Raw genomic sequence first — 24600 nt, 5'->3', positions numbered from 1 at the left:
GTAGAAAGTGTTAAATCAGAGGGTCTTTAAAGGTGAGTTCTATTGTATGTCTACCGTATCACATACACAATCAACACTCTCACCTATCAGTAAATGCACCCGCACGGTTGGCCTAGTGGTAAGGCGTCCGCCCCATGATCGGGAGGTCGTGGGTTCGAACCCCGGCCGGGTCATACCTAAGACTTTAAAATTGGCAATCTAGTGGCTGCTCCGCCTGGCGTCTGGCATTATGGGGTTAGTGCTAGGACTGGTTGGTCCGGTGTCAGAATAATGTGACTGGGTGAGACATGAAGCCTGTGTTGCGACTTCTGTCTTGTGTGTGGCGCACGTTATATGTCAAAGCAGCACCGCCCTGATATGGCCCGTCGTGGTCGGCTGGGCGTTAAGCAAACAAACAAACAAACCTACAAATGCCTCCATGGTCTCGCCCCTGCCTATCTCTCTGACTCTCTCTCTCTCTCTATGTCCCTTCACGAGCACTCAGATCATCTGCCAACTCCCTTAAGCTCAACATCCCCCACACCAAACTCAAAACAGCAGGTCAACGCTCATTTTCTTTCCAAGCACCTAGCCAATGGAACACACTACCTCTCCCCCTCCGTCAACAACAGTCCCTCGAATCATTCAAATCTGCACTCAAGACATTCCTTTTTTCCAAATAATCCATGCATTCTACACTGCCCACCCCCATCCCACCCTGTATAACTGTACATATTTAATGGTTGATGGTGTGTGCGTGTTAGTGACTTTAAGGTCTCCGTGTGTGTGAATGAGTGAATGTGCACCTTGGGTCACCTGTTGGTGAGATATGTGCGCGTTACAAATATTCGTATTATTATTATTATTATTATTATTATATGTGTGCAGGGGGGTACAGTGAACTCAAGTCATCCTGCCACACACACAGTAACGCTCAACATTGCATGAGTGACAATTTCAAAACTTGGTAGTGATACCGACTCATGTATTTTTGAAAGGGGTATACAATGAATATTGTGGCTGAATTTTTCTTAGAGCTTTCCCACTCTTTCAGTTTTCACGACCTGTGGTTCTGACATTTTTATTTTGATTGAAATCACTGACATTGAGCACAACTGTGGTTTAATCATACTCACTTTTTTAGTGTTGATCTTGACCATAGACCAAATAGCCTGGACCGCCAACTTGTCACGTGACCCTTCGAGGTTACGACGCTCGACTTTCAGGGGTGCTTAGCGTCCGGTTTGAAAGGCCAGCGATTCGAAGACAGTGAAAAGAAAGCACGCTCCAGTTATTTGTGACAATGTGAGGTGACAATGAACTGGATTTTCCAAAACTCCAAACTAAGCTTAACAAAACTCATCGAAAACCATGTTCCATATGCACTTTAGCTGAGTTCATTTTAGCATTTTCAGAACTTACCTCGGCAACTTCGTCCATGTTTACAATCAACACCGCATATGGCATCCCCCTGATTTCTGAAAGGCCATGTAAGCGTAGGCTCTTAAATGCGAGAGGACGCTACCTCGTAATAGAGAGAAAGAGCGGAGAGAGAGCTAGTTGGCGGTCCAGGATAAATGGTCTATGTCTTGACTAACGAAATTCCCCCCAAAATAATGAGAAAATGTTGCCACTTTAATGTTCATTTTGTCTGAGCAGTGACTTGGGCCACTTGAAAATGCTGGTCGATTGACAGACAGGTTTCGCAAGGAAAAGATATAAGCAACAAACCGAAACAATGATTGAACCAAATACATGCTCATGCATGCAAAACCTCAAACAAACAAGATAACAGGGCAAAAGTCGTGGACTGATTCAGTTTAGCACAAGTAAGTTTATTCTGTACATCGCTATGAAGAACACTGCACGCACACTCGCTCAATGAACAGACGATAACATTTCTAAATACATCCACATTTCTAAAGATACACACTCTGACAAGTGATGCCAACCCAGATTTCTACATTTTGATCTCCACGTGTCACTCAGACAACTATTGCAGAATAACTGTACGCACAGATAAATAAATGCCACGTAACTGGAAACTATAACCTATCCTGTCTACAACACTGTTTATATTTATACACTTTCACATCTTGCATTTACTTCTATGAAGACCATTCATGATAAATTATTCCAGTTTTGTTTATTTCCAAATGCTATAAGCACTCCCAAGAGATGTACCTTAGCATCCCCGTTTACATGAACAACAATTGTGTCTCAACAAAATTAGCAATACTTTAGAAAAGTATACGACTCACATGCTTTTGGAGGCATTTCTTCGGAAGTATAACTCAAAAACTTGGGTGCATTAAATTTTCATTTAAGATGAAAGCTCAGTGTAATCTTTAAAACATGAATGACAAAGCTTCAAACCCCTCACAGAAGACTTGATGCAATGCTACAAGAGTGACACAATGATTCTGTCTTTCTTTATATTGCGACGGGGAAAGGGGGGAGATGGGATAGAGCCACTTGTCAATTGTTTCTTGTTCACAAAGACACAATGATTTCACCCACAGTTCTTTCAAACAGCTCACTCACTGTTACCTCATCAAGTCAGGTAAAAGACTACAGAAATAAATACAAAAAGTTAATTCACTCTACCCCAAAACTTCACATGTCCCCATTCAACGCTTGTGAATGCTGTTCCAGTCAGTGGAATGCTCTGACTGTACATATCACAAAATCAATACATGTATAAAACAATGAAGATCTGATCAATACGAAAATCAAATTTACAAAACAAGTTAAAACAACACACTCTCTGTGCAATTTCACCCTACATCACTGTGCTAGTTTCTCCATTTAGACACATAACAAATGTACAACTTGTTTCACATGGCTTGCTGTACCAATGTATTCAATCACAATTGCTGCATACACAATCTAGTAATTACAAATAAAGTCAGAAAGCTAACAGGACAAACAAACCAATACACAGTCAGAGAGAGCTACAAGTTTACTTCCAAGAATAAACCAATCACTTAGTGATTCACTACCTATAATTGACATCAAATGGGTGGGATTCACACAATAAAGAAACTAAATGTATTTACTCTTCATATGCACAATGTTCTTGGAATGTGTTTTACTGAACATGGTTCAATTTCCACAGGCTCACACAAATTCATTTTGTGACGTTGACAAATCATTCAAACAAACATGAAATATGCCCGTGGTTTTTTTTAACCCCAACACAGAATGAGCTACATTTCAGAGTTTGTAACAATCAGTAACGATGGAAAGATGCTAACTATTCAAACAAAGCCATTTTAGGGGCAGTAATATTCATCTTTAACACACAGTATAGTTTCTCAACTTGCTACATTGTTCTCTACTACACAGAAAAAATCATCTATCACAACGGCTTGCTGTCTGCCGAGACCAACCATTTGTGTCTTGGCTACCAAGACTAACGGCCATTTTGAGCTGTGTGTGTCTTGGCTAACAAAATCAAAAGTATCTTGGCTACCGAGACTAACTACTTCTCTCGGCTACCAAGACCAGCTATTTGTCTCTCGGCTACCAAGACCAGCTATTTGTTGTGTCTCAGCTACCAAGATCAACTGTTTATGTCTCGGCTACCCAGACCAACAGCCATTTTGATATCTTGGCCATCAAGACCTGCTACTTGTGTCTTGGCTAGAGAGAAAATGGGCCAGCAAGGACTAGGTTTGGTGTAGACGTGAGGGCTAGTTGATGGAGTAAAGGACTGTTGTTGTCAGGAGTGATGTGATGCGATGGTCTAGTGCTGGTCTAGTGGCAGTCTAGTCCTCGAGGTTCCTGAACCTGGTCTGCATCTCCTCCACCAGCTCGTCAAAGTCGGCCTTGATCTTGGCCTCGCCGTCCTTCACGGGGTCCTGGGGGACAGAGACACACCAACACGTCAATATTGTATGTATTCGTTTGTTAAAACACTTGTCAAGAAGAGGCCAGATGACCCTAAAAATATTATCGCACCAAAAACAAACACAAACAAAAAAACACTTGTCACACTATGGAATTTTCCTCAAATGTGCCCTGTCACATTGCATACGAACGAGCTGTGATTCAGTCGCAAGCGATGTTTTTGTTGCTTCGGACGATAGAACCTGCTCTATTCTCAAACATTCAGTCGCAGATCAGAACCAATCAGAACGCGCCGTTACAGCCTTCACATGTTGACTTGAAAAAATGGCTTAATGCATCGAACAGCATCACTTTGTCATTTCAGACTTTTTGGAAGTTCTTTACTGAGATACCTAGGAGACATTTTATGTACACAAAATCCTAACTAATCATGAGCAGAGAAAGTTCATATTGGTCTAACTGATGCTAAAAAAGTGAAATGTGCAAATACAATGTTAGCTATCAAACCTCTAAGCACAAATGCAACATTTAAAAAATGTTTTAACACTTCTACAACAAATCACAAATCTTGCACACCTTCACACATCTTAACCACAGTCTACAGACAGCAAAGCGTTCTGACCTTGAACTTCATGCTGGAAAGCTTGTAGATGACGTCGGAGAGCTGCTCGCGGATGATGCCCCAGGTGATCTTGTTCTCGCTCTGAGCCGTGCTCTCCACCGCGTGGCGCGCCATGTCGTAGAACGCAATGATGTTACGCAGCATGCCTACGGTCTTGTAGAACGGGCAGAACCTGGACACAAACAACATGGTGTGCTTGGAATCAACACCCAGTTTCAATTTTTTGTTTGCAATGATGTATTTCAGTTTTCCCACTGTCTTGAAAAATGAGCAGAACCCAGTCCTGTTTACCTAAATGGAACAGTTGGTGTATTTTTCACAGAGACTTAGTGTATTTTCAAAATATTGAGTGTATTTTCTTACCAGGTAGAGGTGCTTCTTAATCATGTGACCGACACATAAAACAATGAAATTCCTATACAACGTCCGTCGCACTGATGATAAAACTAAAAATATGACACTGGAAATCGTCGTATTTTCGTATCAACCAGCGTATTTATCGTATTCTTGGAAACATGGCGTACAAAATACGGCGAAATCGTATGAGTAAACAGGTCTGAGAACCTGATGAAAAATCAAACGTGGAAACCCCCAACTGCTTGGAAGGAACACAAAGATTTGCTCAAATCTGATGACTTTTGTCTTTTTGTTTTTTGGCAGTAACATTTTGCAGCTGTCCAACTGGTTTGTAGAACCTGGTGATACGGAGCAAGTTTTTTTTAACGACAGTTGTCACAAACTTCTTTTTGTTATGCTGTTTCTTTTTATTCTAATTTATTTGTCGGATCCCCTTTCTGCTTGTGCATTAAAACAAATGAATGAGATGTGCCAAACTCCCTCCCCCTTATGTCCGTGTGGCAAGAATCAGACAGCAGAGCACATCCTGCAGGCTTGTCCATACCACAGTGCTCTGAGGGACACCATCTGGCCAGAGGAGACAGCGCTACAAAAGAAGCTATACGGCCCCAGAGAGGACTTGGAGAGGACAACACTTTTCGCCCTGCAGACCGGACTGACGATCTAACAGCGAACGACAAGAAGATGTGCCAAACCGACATAAAAATACCTATTACGGTTATCTCCCCTGTACTGATAACCCAAAATTGCCTTGCAGTATCTTTGCTTTGAGTCTCGAGTCAACAACAATAACAGTATAACATTTTATCGTCCATTAAAATAAATACATTAAAATTGATAATTGTCTTGGACACACATAAGGTACAAGATTGAGCGTACCTGTCGTAAGGTGTGTAACCGTTCTGTTGCAGGTAGTCGTCTTTGATCAGCTTGGCCACCTCCAGTGTGATCTTGTCTGACTCAGCCAGTGAACCCTGCACGCACACAAACACTGCTGTCAGTTCTACCATCTTGCTGCTGTGTTGTAACACTGTTATGCTGCCGAGTCATTTCAGCTTGTTAGAGTTTGTATCAATGTTATCAAAGCCAGCTTCCTCTTGCTTCTTTCTTTGATCTCACTTCGCAAATAACATAATTTTTCACTTTTTACTTGATGAAATTCAGACTTACCGCCTTCAGTAACAGCACTGGCCAATTAGGGACATACTTTGTTTAAACAGATTTTGTTGAGATTATTTTCTTCTTTCCTTTATTGCAAGCATAATGTCTGTCAACTACACAGCCTGTTACAAATCACTGCAACCATGGATGTTAAAAGCTTTTCGCTTTCCTCTCTTTCAACCAATTTCAAATCTATTCTCTTGCAGGCTGCACAATCTGTGCGAGGATTGGGTGGCCGAGTGGTAACGCACTTGCGCTCGGAAGCGAGTTCGACCCTGGGTCAGGGCGTTAGCAATTTTCTCCCCCCTTTCCTAACCTAGGTGGTGGGTTCAAGTGCTAGTCTTTCGGATGAGACGAAAAACCGAGGTCCCTTCGTGTACACTACATTGGGCTGTGCACGTTAAAGTTCCCACGATTGACAAAAGGGTCTTTCCTGGCAAAATTGTATAGGCATAGATAAAAATGTCCACCAAAATACCCGTGTGACTTGGAATAATAGACCGTGAAAAGTAGGATATGCGCCGATGTGAATGCGTGATGTATTGTGTAAAAACAATTCCATCTCACACGACATAAATAAATCCCTGGGCCTTGAATATGTGCACGATATAAATTGCATTAAAAAAAAAATCAATAAATAAAAAAAATAAAAATAAAAATCCCTGCGCTTAGAACTGTACCCACGGAATACGCACGATATAAGCCTCATATTGATTGATTGATTGATAGTAGGCACTGTTGCTGTTAGCAGCATCAGGATTGAGTGACTGACCTTTCCGACCAGCTGCACGATTTCTGACAGGTCCTCTTCCTCCTGCAGGATCTCCTTGCACTGAAACACAGCAAGCATCAACACAATGAAGAAACAAGTCGCGTAAGGCGAAATTACTACATTTAGTCAAGCTGTAGAACTCACAGAATGAAACTGAACGTAGTCCGCCGCTAGTGCAAAAGGCAGTGAAAGTGACGAGCCTGTTTGGCGCGGCAGCGGTTGCGCTGTGCTTCATAGTCACGCTTTACTGTACCTCTCTTCGTTTTAACTTTCTGAGCGTGTTTTTAATCCAAACATATCATATCTATATGTTTTTGGAATCAGGAACCGACAAGGAATAAGATGAAATAGTTTTTGAATCAATTTCGGAAATTTAATTTTGATCATAATTTTTATATTTTTAATTTTCAGAGATTGTTTTTAATCCAAATATAACATACTAGAGGAATACCCGGCTTCGCCGGGGTGAATCGCGAGACAGAGACAGACAGCGTGGCGGTTCATCACAAACACCTTTGCAGGCGAAGTCCTGTCAAACGGGATTGAGAATTTTAGAGCTTATTTCTTAGCCCTATATTATCTGTTGTGGCTTCTCAAATGCCAGAACATACAGACAGACAAATGCCGCAAGACCCCATCACAAACAGAACTCTACAATCCACAGGTTTTTGCCCACACACACACAAACACACACACACACAGAGAAGCCGTATATATATATGTATATCTATATCTATAAATATATAGAGATAGGTGACAGTGTATTTTTCGCGTGGCTATAAATTGATTCGACCTTTTCACTTTGACAGTAAGAACAACTTACGGGTGCAAGGGAAGCGTTCTGGACAGCGCAGTGACATTCTAAAAATAGTAACTTAGAAACGGGAATATGGGGTGAATCGCGAGACAGAGACAGACAGCGTGGCGGTTCACCACAATCACCTTTGAAGGCGAAGTCCTGTCAAACGGGATTGAGAATTTTAGAGCTTATTTCTTAGTCCCATATTATCTGTTGTGGCTTCTCAAATGCCAGAACATACAGACAGACAAAAGCCGCTAGACCACATCACAAACAGAACTCTACAATACACAGGTTTTTGCCCACACACACACACAAACACAAACACACACAGAGAAGCCGTATATATATATGTATATCTATATCTATAAATATATAGAGATAGGTGACAGTGTATTTTTCGCGTGGCTATAAATTGATTCGACCTTTTCACTTTGACAGTAAGAACAACTTACGGGTGCAAGGGAAGCGTTCTGGACAGCGCAGTGACATTCTAAAAATAGTAACTTAGAAACGGAAATATGGATTGAAGCCACACGAAGGAAGGGAGATAAACGCAAAACACTGGAGAAGATAAGGAAGAGTTACTTGTAATGGTGAAATGAACACAAAAACAAAAATCGGTTCAGCGCTGCGCGCTGAGAGCACGTGTTGAAATATCTCATCGATGATATTGTGTCCGGGGTGTAGCTGAATACGGTGTCCAAATTTGAAAAAGATCCACCGAGAACTTTGGCGTTGTGATGTGGTCTAGCGGCTTTGGTGTGTCGGTATGGGGGCCCGGGTAGCTGAGGTGGAACCAAAATCGGTTCAGCGCTGCGCGCTGAGAGCACGTGTTGAAATATCTCATCGACCAGATTTTGTGCAGGGTGTATCTGAATATGGACACCAAATTTGAAGCAGATCCATCGAGAACTTTGGCCGTGCATGGCGATCAAACACACACACACACACACACACACAGACAGAGACAGACACAAGTCGTATATATATATAGATGTATATGTTTTTAGAATCAGAAAATGATGAAGAATAAGATGAAATTGATTTTGGATCTTCTTCTTCTTCTTCTTCTGCGTTCGTGGGCTGAAACTCCCACGTACACTCGTGTTTTTGCACGAGTGGAATTTTACGTGTATGACCGTTTTTACCCCGCCATTTAGGCAGCCATACGCCGCTTTCGGGGGAAGCATGCTGGGTATTTTCGTGTTTCTATAACCCACCGAACTCTGACATGGATTACAGGATCTTTTACGTGCTCACTTGGTCTTGTGCTTGCGTGTACACACGAAGGGGGATAAGCCACTAGCAGGTCTGCACATAAGTTGACCTGGGAGATCGGAAAAATCTCCACACTTAACCCACCAGGCGGCCGCGGCCGGGATTCGAACCCTCGACCTTCCGATTAGGAGGCCGACGTCTTACCACCCCGCCACAACGCCCGTCGATTTTGGATCGTTTAATAAAAAAATAATTTTGATTACAAGTTTCCGATTTTTAATGACCAAACCCACTCAGTTTTTAAGCCACCAAGCTGAAATGCAATACTAAACCCCGGCCTTCGTCGAAGATTGCTTTGCCATAATTTCAATCAATTTAATTGAAAAATGAGGGTGTGACAGTTCCGCCTCAACTTTTACAAAAAGCCGGATATGACGTCATCAAAGGTATTTATCGAAAAAAAGAAAAAAACGTCCGGGGATATCATACCCAGGAACTCTCATGTCAAATTTCATAAAGATCGGCCCAGTAGTTTAGTCTGAATCGCTCTACACACACACACAGACACACACACACACACACACACACACACATACACCGCGACCCTCGTCTCGATTCCCCCCTCTATGTTAAAACATTTAGTCAAAACTTGACTAAATGTAAAAATACATTTGAAAACATCAATATAAGTACAGAACATGCGCCTTGTCATTGCAAATCCAAACCACGGACAGACTGGGTTTCATTCTGTTGTTGTCAGAAAACCAAACAGGCATGTCAACCAAAAGATCAATTCCAAATTTACAAATTTGTTTTCTGTTACATTATATTCTGTGTTTGTTTTTTCTGCGCTATTTAAAAAAAACAAGTGTGTTTTTAAAAAACACATCTATTACACATTATGCAACAGCTGTCCACAATCTTAAGGCTGAAGCAAGAAACAGAAACACTAATTACATTGTAATATTAAGAATTAATAAACAAGAGTGATCTGAGTTTATTGAACGTTTTATCAACAACATTGAAAGCATTCACACATTTTTTTCCCGAAAACTGAAAAACTTAAAAAAATTGTGAACACTTTTGATTGAACTTGACTAAGACAAAGAAAATACCAAATCCATGTGCATGGCTGTTCCTATGGATTCATTTTTGCCTCCTTAGCTGCAGGCAGGCTGAGCTATGTTTAGCACCCATCCTATCCCCCACAGCTGAGATAACACAGTGCCGCTGGCTCGCTCAGTGCCATACACTGATAAGGCCCATATCTCTCTGTGTAGCGCGTAAGTATTTGGGTATAACAAGCAAGCGAGCTTAACAATGTGCTGACCGCAGCTGTTGGTAGCCAAAACACTGGACCTACCTTGGTCCTAAGGGGAACGAACTCCGGGTGGTTCTTGTCGTAGAAGTCGTCGAGGGCGCGCATGTACTTGGAGTAGGAGATGAGCCAGTTGATGGACGGGAAGTGTTTGCGCTGCGCAAGCTTCTTGTCCAACCCCCAGAACACCTGCACGATACCCAGCGTGGCCGACGTTACAGGGTCAGAAAAGTCGCCACCAGGGGGAGACACACTGCAACCAGAATGACAATGGTGTTATTAAAATGATCACCTGCACGATACCCAGCATGGTCAGAGAAGTCGCCACCAGGGGGGGAGACACACTGCAACCAGAATGACACTAGTGTAATTATAATGATGCTGGAGCTACTTAAACACAATGGTAGAGAAATCCCCACTAGAGGATGTCTTTCTTTCTTTATTTGGTGTTTAACGTCGTTTTCAACCGTTCAAGGTTATATCGCGACGGACTAGAGGATGTAACTATCTTGCAGACACCATAACATTTTTTTCCTGAACAAATTTCAGAAAAACACTTCAGATACTTACACAACCCAGCTGTCATAAAATGCCTTCGCATGTCTGTGTGTTACATACCAGGTAAAATCAATGACCATGACCGAAACACCTCAATAACAATCAAATATTGAAGTATCATATAACCAAAGGGAAGTAATATTCAGGCATGGGAATTGAACAAAGTAAAAAAGGCTGAAAATTTGTAAGGAATTGCAAAGTCGACGGCATGTAGCACCTAGCCTTTCTAGAGGGGTTCTGGGAGAAGGACCCCCCCCCCCCCCCTCCCCCCAGGAATTTGTTTCCTCCAAAGAACCCAAATGGTGCAATTTGGTGTCACCTGAGCTCCAAGTTTGCCATTCAATTCAGTTTTTAGAACCCTTTTTGCCTCCCCCACTTATTTTTTTCGGCGGACACTTTCGCTTTTTCGGCGGACCAAAAAAAAATGTTGGCGGAAATTTGCCTTAGGCGGACAATTCCCACGCCTGAATATTGAAGGTTTTAACTATTCACAAACTACTCCATAATTATTTTCAATGAGATTTTATCCCACAGGCTGCTTTTATTTCTTGACAAAACAAATCAAACCAAAGTGAAAACTATCCACAGCATAAAGTATGAAAGCAGTACTCACGCCCCCACGATACTGACGGAGCCCTCACGGGCGGGGTTGCCGAGACAGATAACGCGACCGGCACGCTCGTAGAAGGAAGCCAAACGGGCTCCAAGGTAGGCGGGGTAACCGGAATCGGCCGGCATCTCGGCCAGACGACCCGAGATTTCTCTCAAGGCCTCGGCCCATCGTGACGTGGAGTCAGCCATCATGGACACGTTGAGACCCATGTCACGGAAATACTCAGACAGCGTGATACCTGAAAAAGTCAATTGTGATATTTTATTACAAGCATGCTACACAGTGAATCGCACACAGCAGTGGTTCATTTTTTCCCCGAATATTGTTTTTGTCATATTTTCAGGAAAGAATGCACAGATCATGGCCATCTCAAGACCATATCATGGAAATAGTGTGACAGGGTGTTAGCGGAAAGAGTACATTGCAACAGGATACAGCCCCTTAAATCAGCACCAAACTGAGCAGAGATGACATGGGTGGGGCTGGTGGGGGGGGGGGGGGGGGGGGGGTTGTACATACCAGTGTAGATGGAGGCCTCTCTGGCAGCGACAGGCATGTTGGAAGTGTTGGCCACCAGAGCTGTTCTCTTCATGATGCTCTCTGGCTTGCCTTCCACCTCCATGGTCAGCTGCACACACCAACACACATGTCATCATTAACATGTTGTTACATGTTGTTACTGTAATAGTGCCTCCCAGTCTTGCGTCTATCTACACTGCTAGTTGTTCACAACACCACATTATAAGATGTTTGGTGGCTTGTTGACAGACAAGCTTTTTTGTTGGTCCAAGGGGACCATATCGTCTTTTGTTTCATCTTTATCGACCAAGGCCGAAGGCAGCGGTTGATAAATATGAGACAAAAGGCGATATGCTCCCCAAGGACCAACAACAAAATGCTGGTCTGACAACAAGCCACCAAACATCGTTTTTGTCATCATTTTGGTTGTGCAACAAAATGCACAAAAACCCACAGGGAGACGAATTTTTAGAATCCAACTCCGGGCCACAAAGCATCGTCACAGTAGCACGAGATAACACGTCAACCTTGTATGTGACGTCAAACATAGCTTGTTGACGCTTTTCTTCCAGTCTGAAAATGTACAGAGCTGCGATCATACCTGTGAGTTCAGTAAGTGTTGAGCATATTTCTTTTCTTTTAAGTGTTTATGACTTTTCGTTGTGGATTTTGCGATTACAGAGATAAGTTGCAAATTGACCATGAGTCGCCGCGGTAATTATCAACATTGATTGGGTCTTTGAGAGTGAATGCTTACACCACCAGCTTCATTACCAGAGCTGGACTCCAAGTTTAACATTGGCGAACGACAAGAAGAAGAAGAAGTGAATGTTTACAATCGTTGTCCTCAGCCTGATTGGCTTTTACTTTGACAATCCACGTTTCACCAGAAAGCTCAAACCCATTCACCACCTCGAGTTATTGCATGGGAAACATGAGTTTTATTTCCCAGGTGTTTGTGAATGAAAACTTGTGAAAATGATGACAATACATGTTATTTATATTGTTGACCAAAATATGACATTTTACATAGATCAAGACAGTCAGTGTTCCTCTAAGACTGCGCAAGGGGTCGAGGTGAACAATGACTGTCGAGATCTGTGTAAAATGTCATATTTTGGCCAAAAATACAAAACAACATTTCTGTATCAATCTCTGTACCGATCTACTTTTACGATTGAACGCATACAAACATGCACTCTTGGGTAGTCTTGGCTAGCCGCCTAAATATGTGTTTTAGTCACATTCTGACGTCACATGGCTCAAAGACATCCAATATTCAATCGACACATATCAAAGTGTAAAGGCATTCTTCTTCTTCTTCTTCTTCTTCGTTCATGGGCTTAGACTCCCACGTTCACTCATGTTTTTAGCACGAGTAGATTTTTTACGTGTATGACAGTTTTTTACCCTGCCATTCAGGCAGCATACGCCGATTTCGGGGGAGGCATGCTGGGTATTTTCGTGTTTCTACAACCCACCGAACTCTGACATGGATTACAGGATCTTTTCCGTGCGCACTTGGTCTTGTGCTTGCGTGTACACACGAAGGGGGTTAAGTCACTAGCAGGTCTGCACATAAGTTGACCTGGGAGATCGGAAAAATCTCCACTCTTAACCCACCACGCGGCAGCGACCGGGATTCGAACTCACGACCTCCCGATTAGGAGGCCGACGTCTTACCACCACGCCACTGCGCCCGTCTTAAAGGCATTCAAGAACTGAAAGCCGATTAAATCCAGGCAAGAACTTCCCTTCGCAATGTGATGAATACAGGTTAGACGGGCGCAGTGGCCTAGAGGATAAGACACCGGGGTGTATGGCTGCCTCAGTGGCGGGGTACAAATGATCATACACGTAAAAACCCACTCTTGCAACAACATGAGTGAACGTGGGAGTTTCAGCCCACGAACGAAGAAGTAAAAGAACACAGGTCCACTTTCAACGCTGACCACTCACCTCGGGGAAATCTCTCAACACCTCTGACATCTCGTTTCCACGCTCGCCGCAGCCTACGTAGACGATGACGTCGCTGTTGGAGTATTTGGACAGCGACTGCGAGATGACAGTCTTGCCACAGCCGAAAGCCCCGGGGATGGCTGTGGTGCCGCCCTGTACACACCTGTTGGATGGCAAAAACACCAGATGTGATTTAAAATAAAATCACACAAAAAATATCATTAGTCAGCTTTTTTAACCCTCCATCTGAAATCATCGAGCTGGCGAACTTTCCAAACAACAACAGCCGTGAAGAGTACATGAACTGTTAATTAACAATTCAACCGAAGAGCAAGAAAAGTGAGGCATGATTTTACCATCACAGCGTTTGCACATCCATGATTAAAACATGCCTCATGCGCGTCCGTCACACCGTTAATTAAGTTTACCTATACATTTAAAACAAATGCTTTTTTCAATTATTACTCACACAAACTGTACCGTATTTGACAGACAAGCCGCGACTTAGAAAAAAAAAATCGCACTGCGGCTTATAAAAAGATGCGGCTAAAACGTTACCTAAACTTGAATAGCATTCACCTAATGGAAGTCGGTGCGGATTTACATTTCGCTCGATTAGCGATTACCGGTACTTTATTAGCTCTCTACTCAAGACTCGGCGCTTTTCTCTTTCTTTTGCGAATCTTCGTTTGTCAACAAGTCGTCGTGACAAGCGTACAGAGAAACACCGGATGTATCAGGATCTCGCGCGCGCGCGATTTCGTTTTTGTGTGTCTCGCGATAGTTGGAGGAGCAAGAACCGCCATGTTGTGTTTTCGTCTGCTCAAAATGTGCGCAAAAGTCGTAAATCATCCCAAAAAAGCTTATTCCGGGCGGGACTACATGTGTGTGTTGGTTACAAATTGTGTGTGTGTGATATTTTTCTTCAAACTTTTTCACTTTTCTCCTTTGTTTCACTTGTTTATTCTCGGAGCCGATTTCGCCAAATACCGTACTTTCGTTTGCCTGGTTGTTTTGATTGATTGACACGATCCGATTATTTTTTTTTAGACAGTGGCTAATATAGTGACGTAATCATGTGTCAAAATACTGGATCAGCTTCGGTATGCGCTTATAAATAATAGTAGTCTAGGAATTTTTCTCGTCGTATTTTTCTTCCACTGACCGTAACTTATCGTATTCTAGACATTCATGTGTACAAAATATGGCGAAATTGTTTGGGTTCCCAGGTCTGACCACTTAATCCCTGTAACGTTTGAAAGTCTGTAGTCTCATTTTGAAACATCAACACACAATCAAGAGATGCAAACAAGAACCACTGAACGGACAAAGACCCACTCACGGGAAGAGTGAGTCAAGCACACGCTGTCCAGTGAGGAGGGGATAGTTAGCGGCCAGCTTCTCGGCCACCGGTCTCATCTGCCTGACCGGCCACACCGACAGCATGCTCCACTGAGACTTGTGGCCCTCGAACTCCGTCTCCAGTACCACGTCCTGTGGGGTTAATACAGTCAATATAACAATAAATGGACACATTTGTCAACACAATGCAAATAAAAACTCAAGTACCTACAAGTACATCTTTCTTTGATTCATGGATTTAATCTTTTTCTGGATCTGGATGCCCCACTTGGTGTAGATCGTGGGGAGCCGACTTTCTTGTTTTGGTGATGGGTGGTGTGCGTATCGCCAACTAAGCCTCCACATTTGTTGTTGTTTGCTAGTTTTCTGGGGGGAGGAGGGGGGGGGGGGGGGGGGGGTTGTTTATTGTTGGTTTTATTTTATAGTGAGAGATTATCTGCCTCCTAGGTAATACTGGTTTACAAAACACCCAGGTAAATTGCCAATTTTAGCAAGAAAGGAAATGGAATGACTGTGGAACAAGTCTGATTATCTCCCTTGCACCATGGAGCTTTCTGGGTTGTAAGACTACAATATTATCACCGAGTACGCAGTACTTGGGTCCAGCAGACTTTAATTGTGTGTCTGTGTGTCTGTGTGTGTCTCGACTTAACAGCTTATTGCTGGGAAACTACTGGGCGCAGTTCGTTCAAAAGTTGATACACTAACTTGATAATAGGTCCGATTGATCGTATTAAAACTTCATAATGTTACCTGGGACCTAAATGCGAATTAATCAACAACAAGAAGAGCAAACGCTCGATCGAGTCACTTTCGCAGTTCTGAATATTATATGAGGCATCAGATGGACAGGAAGAAATTGCTATTCACAACACAATGAGTCACGTTCACATAAAATTTGAGCCCGGTCACTTTTATAGTTTCCGAGAAAAGCCCAACGTTAAGTTGTGTGTTGCCGAACAGAAAAGGCTAGTTATCTCCCTTGTTTTTCTGATAACGTTCGTAAAAGGCTACAGATGTAAATACTTTGATGTAAAGAATAATCCTACAAAGTTTCAATCACATCCGATGAACTTTGTCAAAGATATAAAATGTCTAATTTTTCCTTTGACGCTGACCTGTGACCTTGAAAAAGGTCAAAGGTCAACGAAACCATCGTTAAAGTGTAGAGGTCATTGGAGGTCACGACTAAACAAAATATGAGCCCGATCGCTTTGATAGTTTCCGAGAAAAGTCCAACGTTAAGGTGGTGTCTACGGACGGCCGGCCGGACGGCCGGCCGGCCGGACAGACTAACACTGACCGATTACATAGAGTCACTTTTTCTCAAGTGACTCAAAAACGACTCTTGGCGGTGGGCGCAATTCGCGGTGGGATAGAACAGCCGTTCGGCTAATCCGCCAGCCAGCCAGCGACAGCGACACCAGGCTTTGCGTGCGTGCGTGTTTTGCGTGCGTGTACCACTGTGCGCGAGGAGTATAGGCATTTGAGTTCCCTGGCGAATGATAGAGTTGGTGGCTTGGTGGAAAGCGTTTCCGACTATCGCTAAAGTGATCCGGGTTCGATTCCCGGCATGGGCCGTCTTTTATTTTTTTATTTTTTTTTTTAATAATAAATTCTTGTTTACTATTGTTTATTATGAACGTTTTAATGTTTTATTTTACTGTAATAATTTTTTTAATTGTGTAAAATAAATAAATAATTTTTATTTTTTATTTTTAAATCCAAGGGATCCGGGTTCGATTCCCGGCATGGGCGGTCTATTTTTTTATTTTTTTATTTTTTTTAAAATTCTTGTTTACTATTGTTTATTATGAACGTTTTAATGTTTTATTTTACTCTAATAATTTTTTTTTTAAATAAATATTTTTTTTTGTTTTAAATCCACGTGCACAAGACAAAAACTTTCATACTGGGTGAGCGAGCCAGTCTGAAGAGTACTCGGGTCCAGCGCCAGCGTTTTTTATATGTGACCCTCCACCACGGAATGAGTAGGATGTCACCTTGCGCGGTTCTGCGCTAGGCCTAATATACATCCCGGCGGTGTCAGGGGTGTCAGGTATCAGTGTGAGGGTCACCTTAGTCACAGGCTAGTAACTAGAACAGTTTTCACTCTTTTCTAAAACGGTTTTCACCACTGGATAGAGCATACAAATCTTATAAAGAAAATGTAAACATATAAAAATCATGCAAAGGTGACATGCGACTCATTCCGTGGTAGAGGGTCACATATGTACTATCAGCTTCCTGCATGAAAGACAATGGAGAATTGGGAACTATGTCATTCATTCTGAGCACCCAGTAGTGTCACATGCTCAGAAATTGAATAAAATGATCTGAGAGTCTACGAAAGTAATCACTAACAGTTTTGGCAAACCAAAGAGTATGCGAACAAAATTCAGACACTTGATCTTATCATCTTTGCAATGCAGGTGGACAATTTACATTTAGCAGCAATAATCCCACTGGTCAAAATCAGTTATCTACAAGCACTGTTGATTTAGAAGCATTACTATTCCATCAGTGGTATGTGTGGCTCTTCGTAACCAGTATTATTCTATTCATCCAGTCAGTAAATTCACATGTACTGTGTAGTATTTTATATGGGGAACTGCAAGACCAATAACAAAGTTTGCTTGTTCTTTGCTATTTTATTTTGACAAGTCAATAAATATGTGCACCATTCAGATTTTCTTTTTGAAACATACAAAAAAATTCATGGAGAGAGAACAAAAAAAAGACGCATTTTCACTGCAACTTACGTTGACAGTGTAGTTGCCGGCAGGTGCGATGTAGGAGACAGTTCCCCGGGCTTTGGGCGGCAACATGATGCGATGTTTGACCAGGATGTTCTCTGGCACCGTGCCATAGATATCGCCCCCGGTGATGTGGCTCCCCACCTGTTATACACGCAAACATTTTACTCTATAAACACACAAAAACCATGCAATGTTTGACAAGAATATTCTCTGACACAGTGCCGTAGATATCGCCCCTTGTGATGTGGCTCCCCACCTGTTATACACGCACACATTTCACTCTACACACACACAGAAATGATGCGATGTTTGACAAAGATGTTCTCTGGCACAGTGCCACAGATATCGCCCCTTGTGATGTGGCTCCCCACCTGTTATACACACACACATTTCACTCTATAAATACCCATTCCACTCAATAAACACACAGAAATCATGCGATGTTTGACAAGGAGGTTCTCTGGCACAGTGCCGTAGATATCGCCCTTGTGATGTGGCTCCCCACCAGTTATACACGCACACATTTCATTCTATAAACACACGGATATATACACACATTTGTGTTCCCTGGCACCATTCCGTCAGCATAATAATTTCTGCAAAAACATAGCAACAGGTAGCAGCTGTGGGTATTACACATCGACATAACTCACTCTGATATCCTTGACGGGGGTAAACTCCCACTGTTTCTGAGCGTCGAGGGCCGGTGTGTTGATTCCCTTGGGGATGTAGATACTCTGGGTCAGGTCTGAGATTGCCTCCAGGGGACGCTGAATTCCTGTAGAAATAAAACTCTTGTGTGAATCATCCCCGAGATTAGACACCATAGCTACTCCACTGAAACAATGATTTCAAAAGCAGCAGCTTCAATGCTACCCTCTCTGAATGTTTGATGCGAGGGTGTTGAGAACACAATTTGTTGACCACTTTGTTCTAGTGTTAGCCAAAACATGTAATCCATGCATTCCATCATTTTCAGTATGTACAATGTGGCCTTAACTAGCGCATCATTCTGTCACTCTTAGACTATGAGCATAGTATTCCTCCCTTCCCTCTTTGTCTGTCTTTGCGCTTGCTTGTTCTGTGCTATTTATATATATTCATAATTTTGCTTCCACATAAAAGACATAAGAAAACGTTGAATAAATACCACTGTAGCTCTCTCTCTCTCTTTCAGTGTGTGTTTGCAGAGTACTATATCTGGATAATGCCAATGGCTGTTCTTTAAAGGCACAGTAAGCCTCCCGTAAACCATCACAGAGCTCCCCGAGCGTCTACATACCGTACAAGCATACTTCCATTTGAACGCTCACCGAACGGGAACATCCTGGCTGCTTTCTGTCGAGCGTGAGAAATTTTCAAAGAATTTATTTTCGTGGACTTGTTCCTCTACAACAATGGTGCCTCGTTTTGGTGCTGGACGGCTGTTATGAATATTCAATACCTGAAATCACGCCCGGACAGTAAGCCTCCCGTAAACCATCACAGATACTGTCAGGCTTTTACACACAGTACAAACACCCTTCTATTTGAACGCTCACCAAACGTCAACATCCTAGGTGCCCTACGTAAAGAGCGAGCAATTTTTAAAGAATTAATTTTGCAGATTGTCTGGAACACTTTTTGGACCCATCCGGAACTCAGGTCAAAAATGAGTTACTTCCCTTCAGGTCTCATTCTATCGATGTAAACTGGCAATAGCCGTGGATCGATGATTATCAGAATGTTTTTGGACCGTGGTGCGTTTTTGCGCTAGACCTAACTTTTAAAATCTAAATAATAAATTGACAGCTTGTTACACAAACATTCTTACAAAAGAATTATTTTTTCATCAAGACAAGATCAGTACAATTCGAAGTTGTGAAAGTTTGAAAAAAGAAAAGCCCGGAAGCAGGGTCACGCAAGGGTCGTAGCAGACGACGGTTTATGCATATCGCCGTTCCTCTCAACAGTCAAAAGCCATCGCTAGAGTTCTTGTGAACCACAGCAGTTTGTTTTGTGCATAAAAACGTGCTATTGTAGATAAGCTCACATCGAGTCGCATTTAAATGACTAACTGACGACTACATTGTGAAAAAGGGAAACTGGATCACATGGGTTCACGATGGCTCAGGGGTAAGATAAACCACGCAAAAATAAATTCTTTGAAAATTGTTCGCTCTTTACGGAGGGCACCTAGGATGTTCTCAATCGGTGAGTGTTTAAATGAAAGGGTGTTTGTACTGTGTGTAAAAGCCTGACCGTATCTGTGATGGTTTACGGGAGGCTTACTGTGCCTTTATGCTTTTGCACATGCCCAGATTGTGTATCCATACCTCTATTTTTTTTTCTTCCTCATTCATTTATACCCCGTACATGCTGAAAGACAAGTTTGAAGATTATGCCAAGCCAAAAACCTTTGACCTATCAAAATAAAAATCTGCACTGTGAGTTTCCTCTCCCCAGTAGAAGCCGCAGTACTCACCATCAAAGATGGAGCCCATGATACCAGGGCCGAGTTGAACAGACAGCGGCTTTCCTGTCCTCAGTACAGGGTCGCCCACCGTCACACCGGCTGGGATCAAGGTCAAGGTTTACAACATGCAACGTCATTTGCCTAAAAGGTCATTCGATTTACATCAATGAATAACTAATTGTATTTTACACACAATAACTCACACGCATAAAAACAATCTCTAGTCAAAGTAAAAATAGAAGTCAACACTGTCTTTCAAGTTGCCTGGATCTTCACAATAATGTTAGTTTGTTTATTTGTTTGGTTTATTTGGTGTTTAACGTCGTTTTCAACCACAAAGGTTATATCCCAACGGATAATAATGAGATGTTGCATTGTAATTTACAAAAAAAAAAAAAAAGATTGACCCCACCCTTCAACCTTAGCCCTTTGTTGTTTACAATACAGTGGGACCCCCCTTTTAAGACCCTGTTGTCTCAGACTTTCTGTTCATAACCTCTGTAAATTTACCCCCATTTTAAGACCTGATTTTCTCGGATTTTTGAAGGTCTCAAAAGGGGGGGAGGGGGTCCCACTGTATACCTGCAATGTGAGGACACCTCCCATTAAAGGACACTTTTTATTGTCCATGTAACTTACTTTGAGCAAGTAATACCTGTCACGACAGGCCACCTGCAATGTAAGGCCACTTTTGGCTGGTCCTAAGGGTGCCTTTCTATGACAGACACTATACTGTATTTCATTTCATTACTTTACTATCCCAATGCTGGCAAATTCGGGTCGCTTCCTCCCAGTGGAAAGCTAGCAGCACCAAGAGTCGCGCTACCCAGGTGTGTGCGTGTTTAGGTGTAAATCAGCCACCTGCACTTATGGCAGAAGACGTACTTCTACGTACCACTGTGGCGACACGGGGTTGGGACATGGATACCATCTGAGTCTGCACATAGAGTTGACCCGTTTAAAACCGCAACTTTAACCGTAACAACAGCAACACAAGATCAACATTCAGTCCCAGACGGAAGGATACATGTCTCCTCGTAGACCTGGATGGTGGCCATGTCTCCCTCCAGACGGATGATCTCCCCTACCAGCTCCCCGTGACCCACACGCACCAGCTCGTACATAGCCGCGCCGGACATGTTCTGGGCAACCACCACTGTAGACACACAATGCATTTGCAATGAAATTATGTACCACTATGTGTTTAACTCTTTCTACCCCACCTATGTTGACCAAGTTTTGTTTAGCTGAGACCAGCTGTGCTGCAGCAGGTCACTCAGAATTGTAGTAACTGTGTATCAACATGCTGGAATGCAGGCATTAGATCGACGTTACAGGAAGCGACTGAAGCTAACAGCCTGAGCGGATATATCCGTACCTGGTCAGATAGAGGATATATATCCGTACCTGGGAGACAATGAGTTGAAGTCAACCAGATTCAGACACTTTGATTCAAAAAAATAAACTTGAGTTTAAAAATACATCATTTTTTCCAACTGACTTTTAATTTTATTATCAAAGAGATCAGACTCTGTGTAAACTTGTACAAAAGCCCCTGATGCACATTGCACCTAATTATGATTGAATTCTGCACCCTCTTGTGTTTTTAGTCACCCAAAGCTGACATGGCACCCACTGACACAGTTTCAGAGATTCTGAACTCGATCATGCTTGACAATATTCGGTTCTGACTTGAATTGATAACTAACGAGACAAAATTTGGTCATTTCAAAAATTATGAATAATGTCAAACTAACATTTCTCCCACAACTGTACAGTGTCTCTTGAACTTCATTTAAATGGAGAAGCTTTAGAGACAGTGACAAAAGGTCAGGTGTCATGTCTACTGTCCCGAATGACACACGATTGCTGACATTTCACCATTGCCAAAAGAATAAACAAATAAGAAATAGGTAGAAAATGAATGTGAAAACTGACTTTGATTGTTGATCAATATTTTCTATACCACTAACAAATAATCTACTTACACATAGCTGTTTGGCATATATATGTATGTTGCATGGGACACACTGACATGAAAGTGGAAGATGTTTTTCCCTCTAGAGAAACTACATATCAAGTTACACTTTTTGTGCTCTTCCATTCCAGTTGGCAATCAATTGTTAACGCATGTTATTAGAAAAAATAGAACGAAAACAGATTAGATAGAATGAAAAATGTACTGGTGATGTCATTTGGGACATACTGACATGAAAACGTCACCTTTTGTCATTGTCTCTTTAATATAAATCCCCAAACACAGAACTTGCTAAAAATTTCTGAATCTCAGTCTTCAAGTTTTAAAACAGTCCTAGATCCTTACTTTAAACAGTCACATTTCAACAATGAGCATGCCAAGAAACAACTGAACACCCTGTGCAGAAGAGATGAGGATGCGTGCTAATAGTTGAGCTGTACAAGAAAGCAGAGAAAAAAAATTGGTCGGACTCACCGGGCCCAGACACAGCGTGAACGTAGCCATAGAGCGACTCTTTCTCCGCATCACGGACCCTGGGTAAACCACGAGATGAATCCATACTTTTCTGAAAAACAAACACAGAGAAACATGCACTGATGATGGCAACACACATGCCATAAACAGTTGAAATTATTCCACTATCATGCACACTTCTCGGATCCAAAAGTGAAAAATTTGTACTGAAGAGTCTGTTTGTCAAACTCAAACACCACTGATTTAAATTCACATTAAATATTGTAAATTGTCAAGAAATGTCAAGATTAGATGTATCTGATATACATTCTAGCACACAACACTGCATCATGCTGGTTTGCAATCTGACTTTGAAGACAGCCAGAAACTTGCACTATACACACTTTCAAGTTCTAAGCAGCAGAGTAGAACTGACTACAGATTTCCCCAAATTGTTTTGGTTGTTAAAATAAATATCAAGACAATAGTATACAAAAATGATCATTACTTATTGAAGAGAACCTAAGTTCTGCTGACAACACAGCAGTTCTACACTGCACGAATAATAATCATGTGATCCAATTTGCCACATCATTTTAGCAGACGATTTTTTTCACAGGAAACGGCAAACACATAATTTATCACCGCAAGCATTTCATAAAATGTGAATTTCACAGATTCATTTCATTGAACTTTAACCACAAAACCTTGACTGGACTTACAACAACCACAAGACGAAGCGAGACGCACACGAACGAACCGTTGCAGTGAAATGAGAAAGAGCAAGTGACAAAACAGCCTGCAAATCAGCAGTGCTGATATTCGATCGGATCTCGATTTCGTTTTCAAGCTAAAACGTGAGTAATTTTCGTAATTCGTGGCCTGCTGTAATTAGCGATTAATACCTTAGTTTTTATGGGACTGTTGTCTCTGAACTCGCCGTCATTAATCAATTAGCAAAAGAATTAAGCATCTCATCATTTCTGCACTTACCGTCAGTGTCGGCGTCTAGGTCATGTGACATTAACGTCTTTACACAGAAAACTATACGAAAATACCATTAATTACAGATATCCCTGCACATTGTCCGTGCTGTGAACGTACAGGGCCGGACCTGGCTGGGGATAGCCACCTGATGTACCTCGTCTCATTTTTTCTTTTTTTTTTGGTGTTTATTTTTTTCAGTTTCAATCTACTTTCACTTTTCGGAAGGGAAGAATAGTAAGCATTTTCTGCGATCATACCACCCCCCCCCCCTCCCCTCCATGCTCCCCTCCCCTTTCCCGGACACTAGGATAGATCCAATAATTACCACTGACATGGAAAATGTTATCACTCCCCAAATTAAGGGCGTCGTCCGGCCTGGACAGGAGCCCTTATGGGCCTCATTTTTGGACACACCCCCCATATTTTTAAGTTATTTTGCCAAAAAACAAAGACCTTTTTTTCCTTTTTTAGTCTTACCCCAAACGCCAAAAAAAAGTCTAGGGTCGCGCGAAAAAATAGGGTCGTAAACAGACTATTTTTTTTGTTTTTGCCTAATAGACACATAGTTACACATAAAAAGTCTGACAATAAAACAGAACTTACATAAAAGCGTACAGACCTAAAACAGAACGAAGATGTAACAACGACTGTGGAAGCAACTAACAACAGGCATACGTGTTATAATGCTACATTAGGACTTTTAAACCCAATACACATTAAAACATCTTCTGTTTGTTTGTTTGTTTGTTTGTTCTGTTTTTCCAAAGCCTAACCTACCACAATTGGGAAAGTGACTGAACTGACAGAAAAATTATCACTTCCTTACACTTTTGCATTCGGTCAGTGGAGGGTAGCCCGGTGGTACCACCGGCCGTG

At 42.1% G+C, this 24600-nt stretch overlaps 1 protein-coding gene across 2 annotated transcripts; it reads right to left on the bottom strand.

The window, feature by feature from the left end:
• Nucleotides 1-1793: 1793 nt before the first annotated feature.
• On the bottom strand, nt 1794-23766 carry LOC138972962 (V-type proton ATPase catalytic subunit A-like). 2 transcript variants are annotated; one of them, XM_070345615.1, is made up of 15 exons: nt 23731-23766; nt 22759-22849; nt 21334-21462; nt 20316-20405; nt 18505-18629; nt 17855-17992; nt 15073-15224; nt 13731-13893; nt 11772-11880; nt 11253-11490; nt 10127-10334; nt 6744-6803; nt 5690-5784; nt 4454-4625; nt 1794-3842 (listed from the first exon to the last, which is right to left on the bottom strand). In XM_070345615.1, the coding sequence occupies exons 2-15, from the start codon at nt 22841-22843 to the stop codon at nt 3750-3752; spliced, it is 1857 nt and encodes a 618-aa protein (XP_070201716.1). In that variant the 5' UTR covers nt 22844-22849; nt 23731-23766; the 3' UTR covers nt 1794-3749. The 2 variants fall into 2 exon arrangements, with proteins under 2 accessions (XP_070201716.1, XP_070201717.1); XM_070345616.1 differs by lacking the exon at nt 23731-23766 and adding an exon at nt 23460-23533.
• Nucleotides 23767-24600: the final 834 nt, after the last annotated feature.

The sequence above is a fragment of the Littorina saxatilis genome, linkage group LG8 (assembly GCF_037325665.1).
Source record: "Littorina saxatilis isolate snail1 linkage group LG8, US_GU_Lsax_2.0, whole genome shotgun sequence".
Taxonomy (NCBI): Eukaryota; Metazoa; Mollusca; class Gastropoda; order Littorinimorpha; family Littorinidae; genus Littorina; species Littorina saxatilis.
The sequence above is the reverse complement of the archived record's forward strand: the minus strand, read 5'-3'. Positions and strand labels throughout refer to the sequence as shown.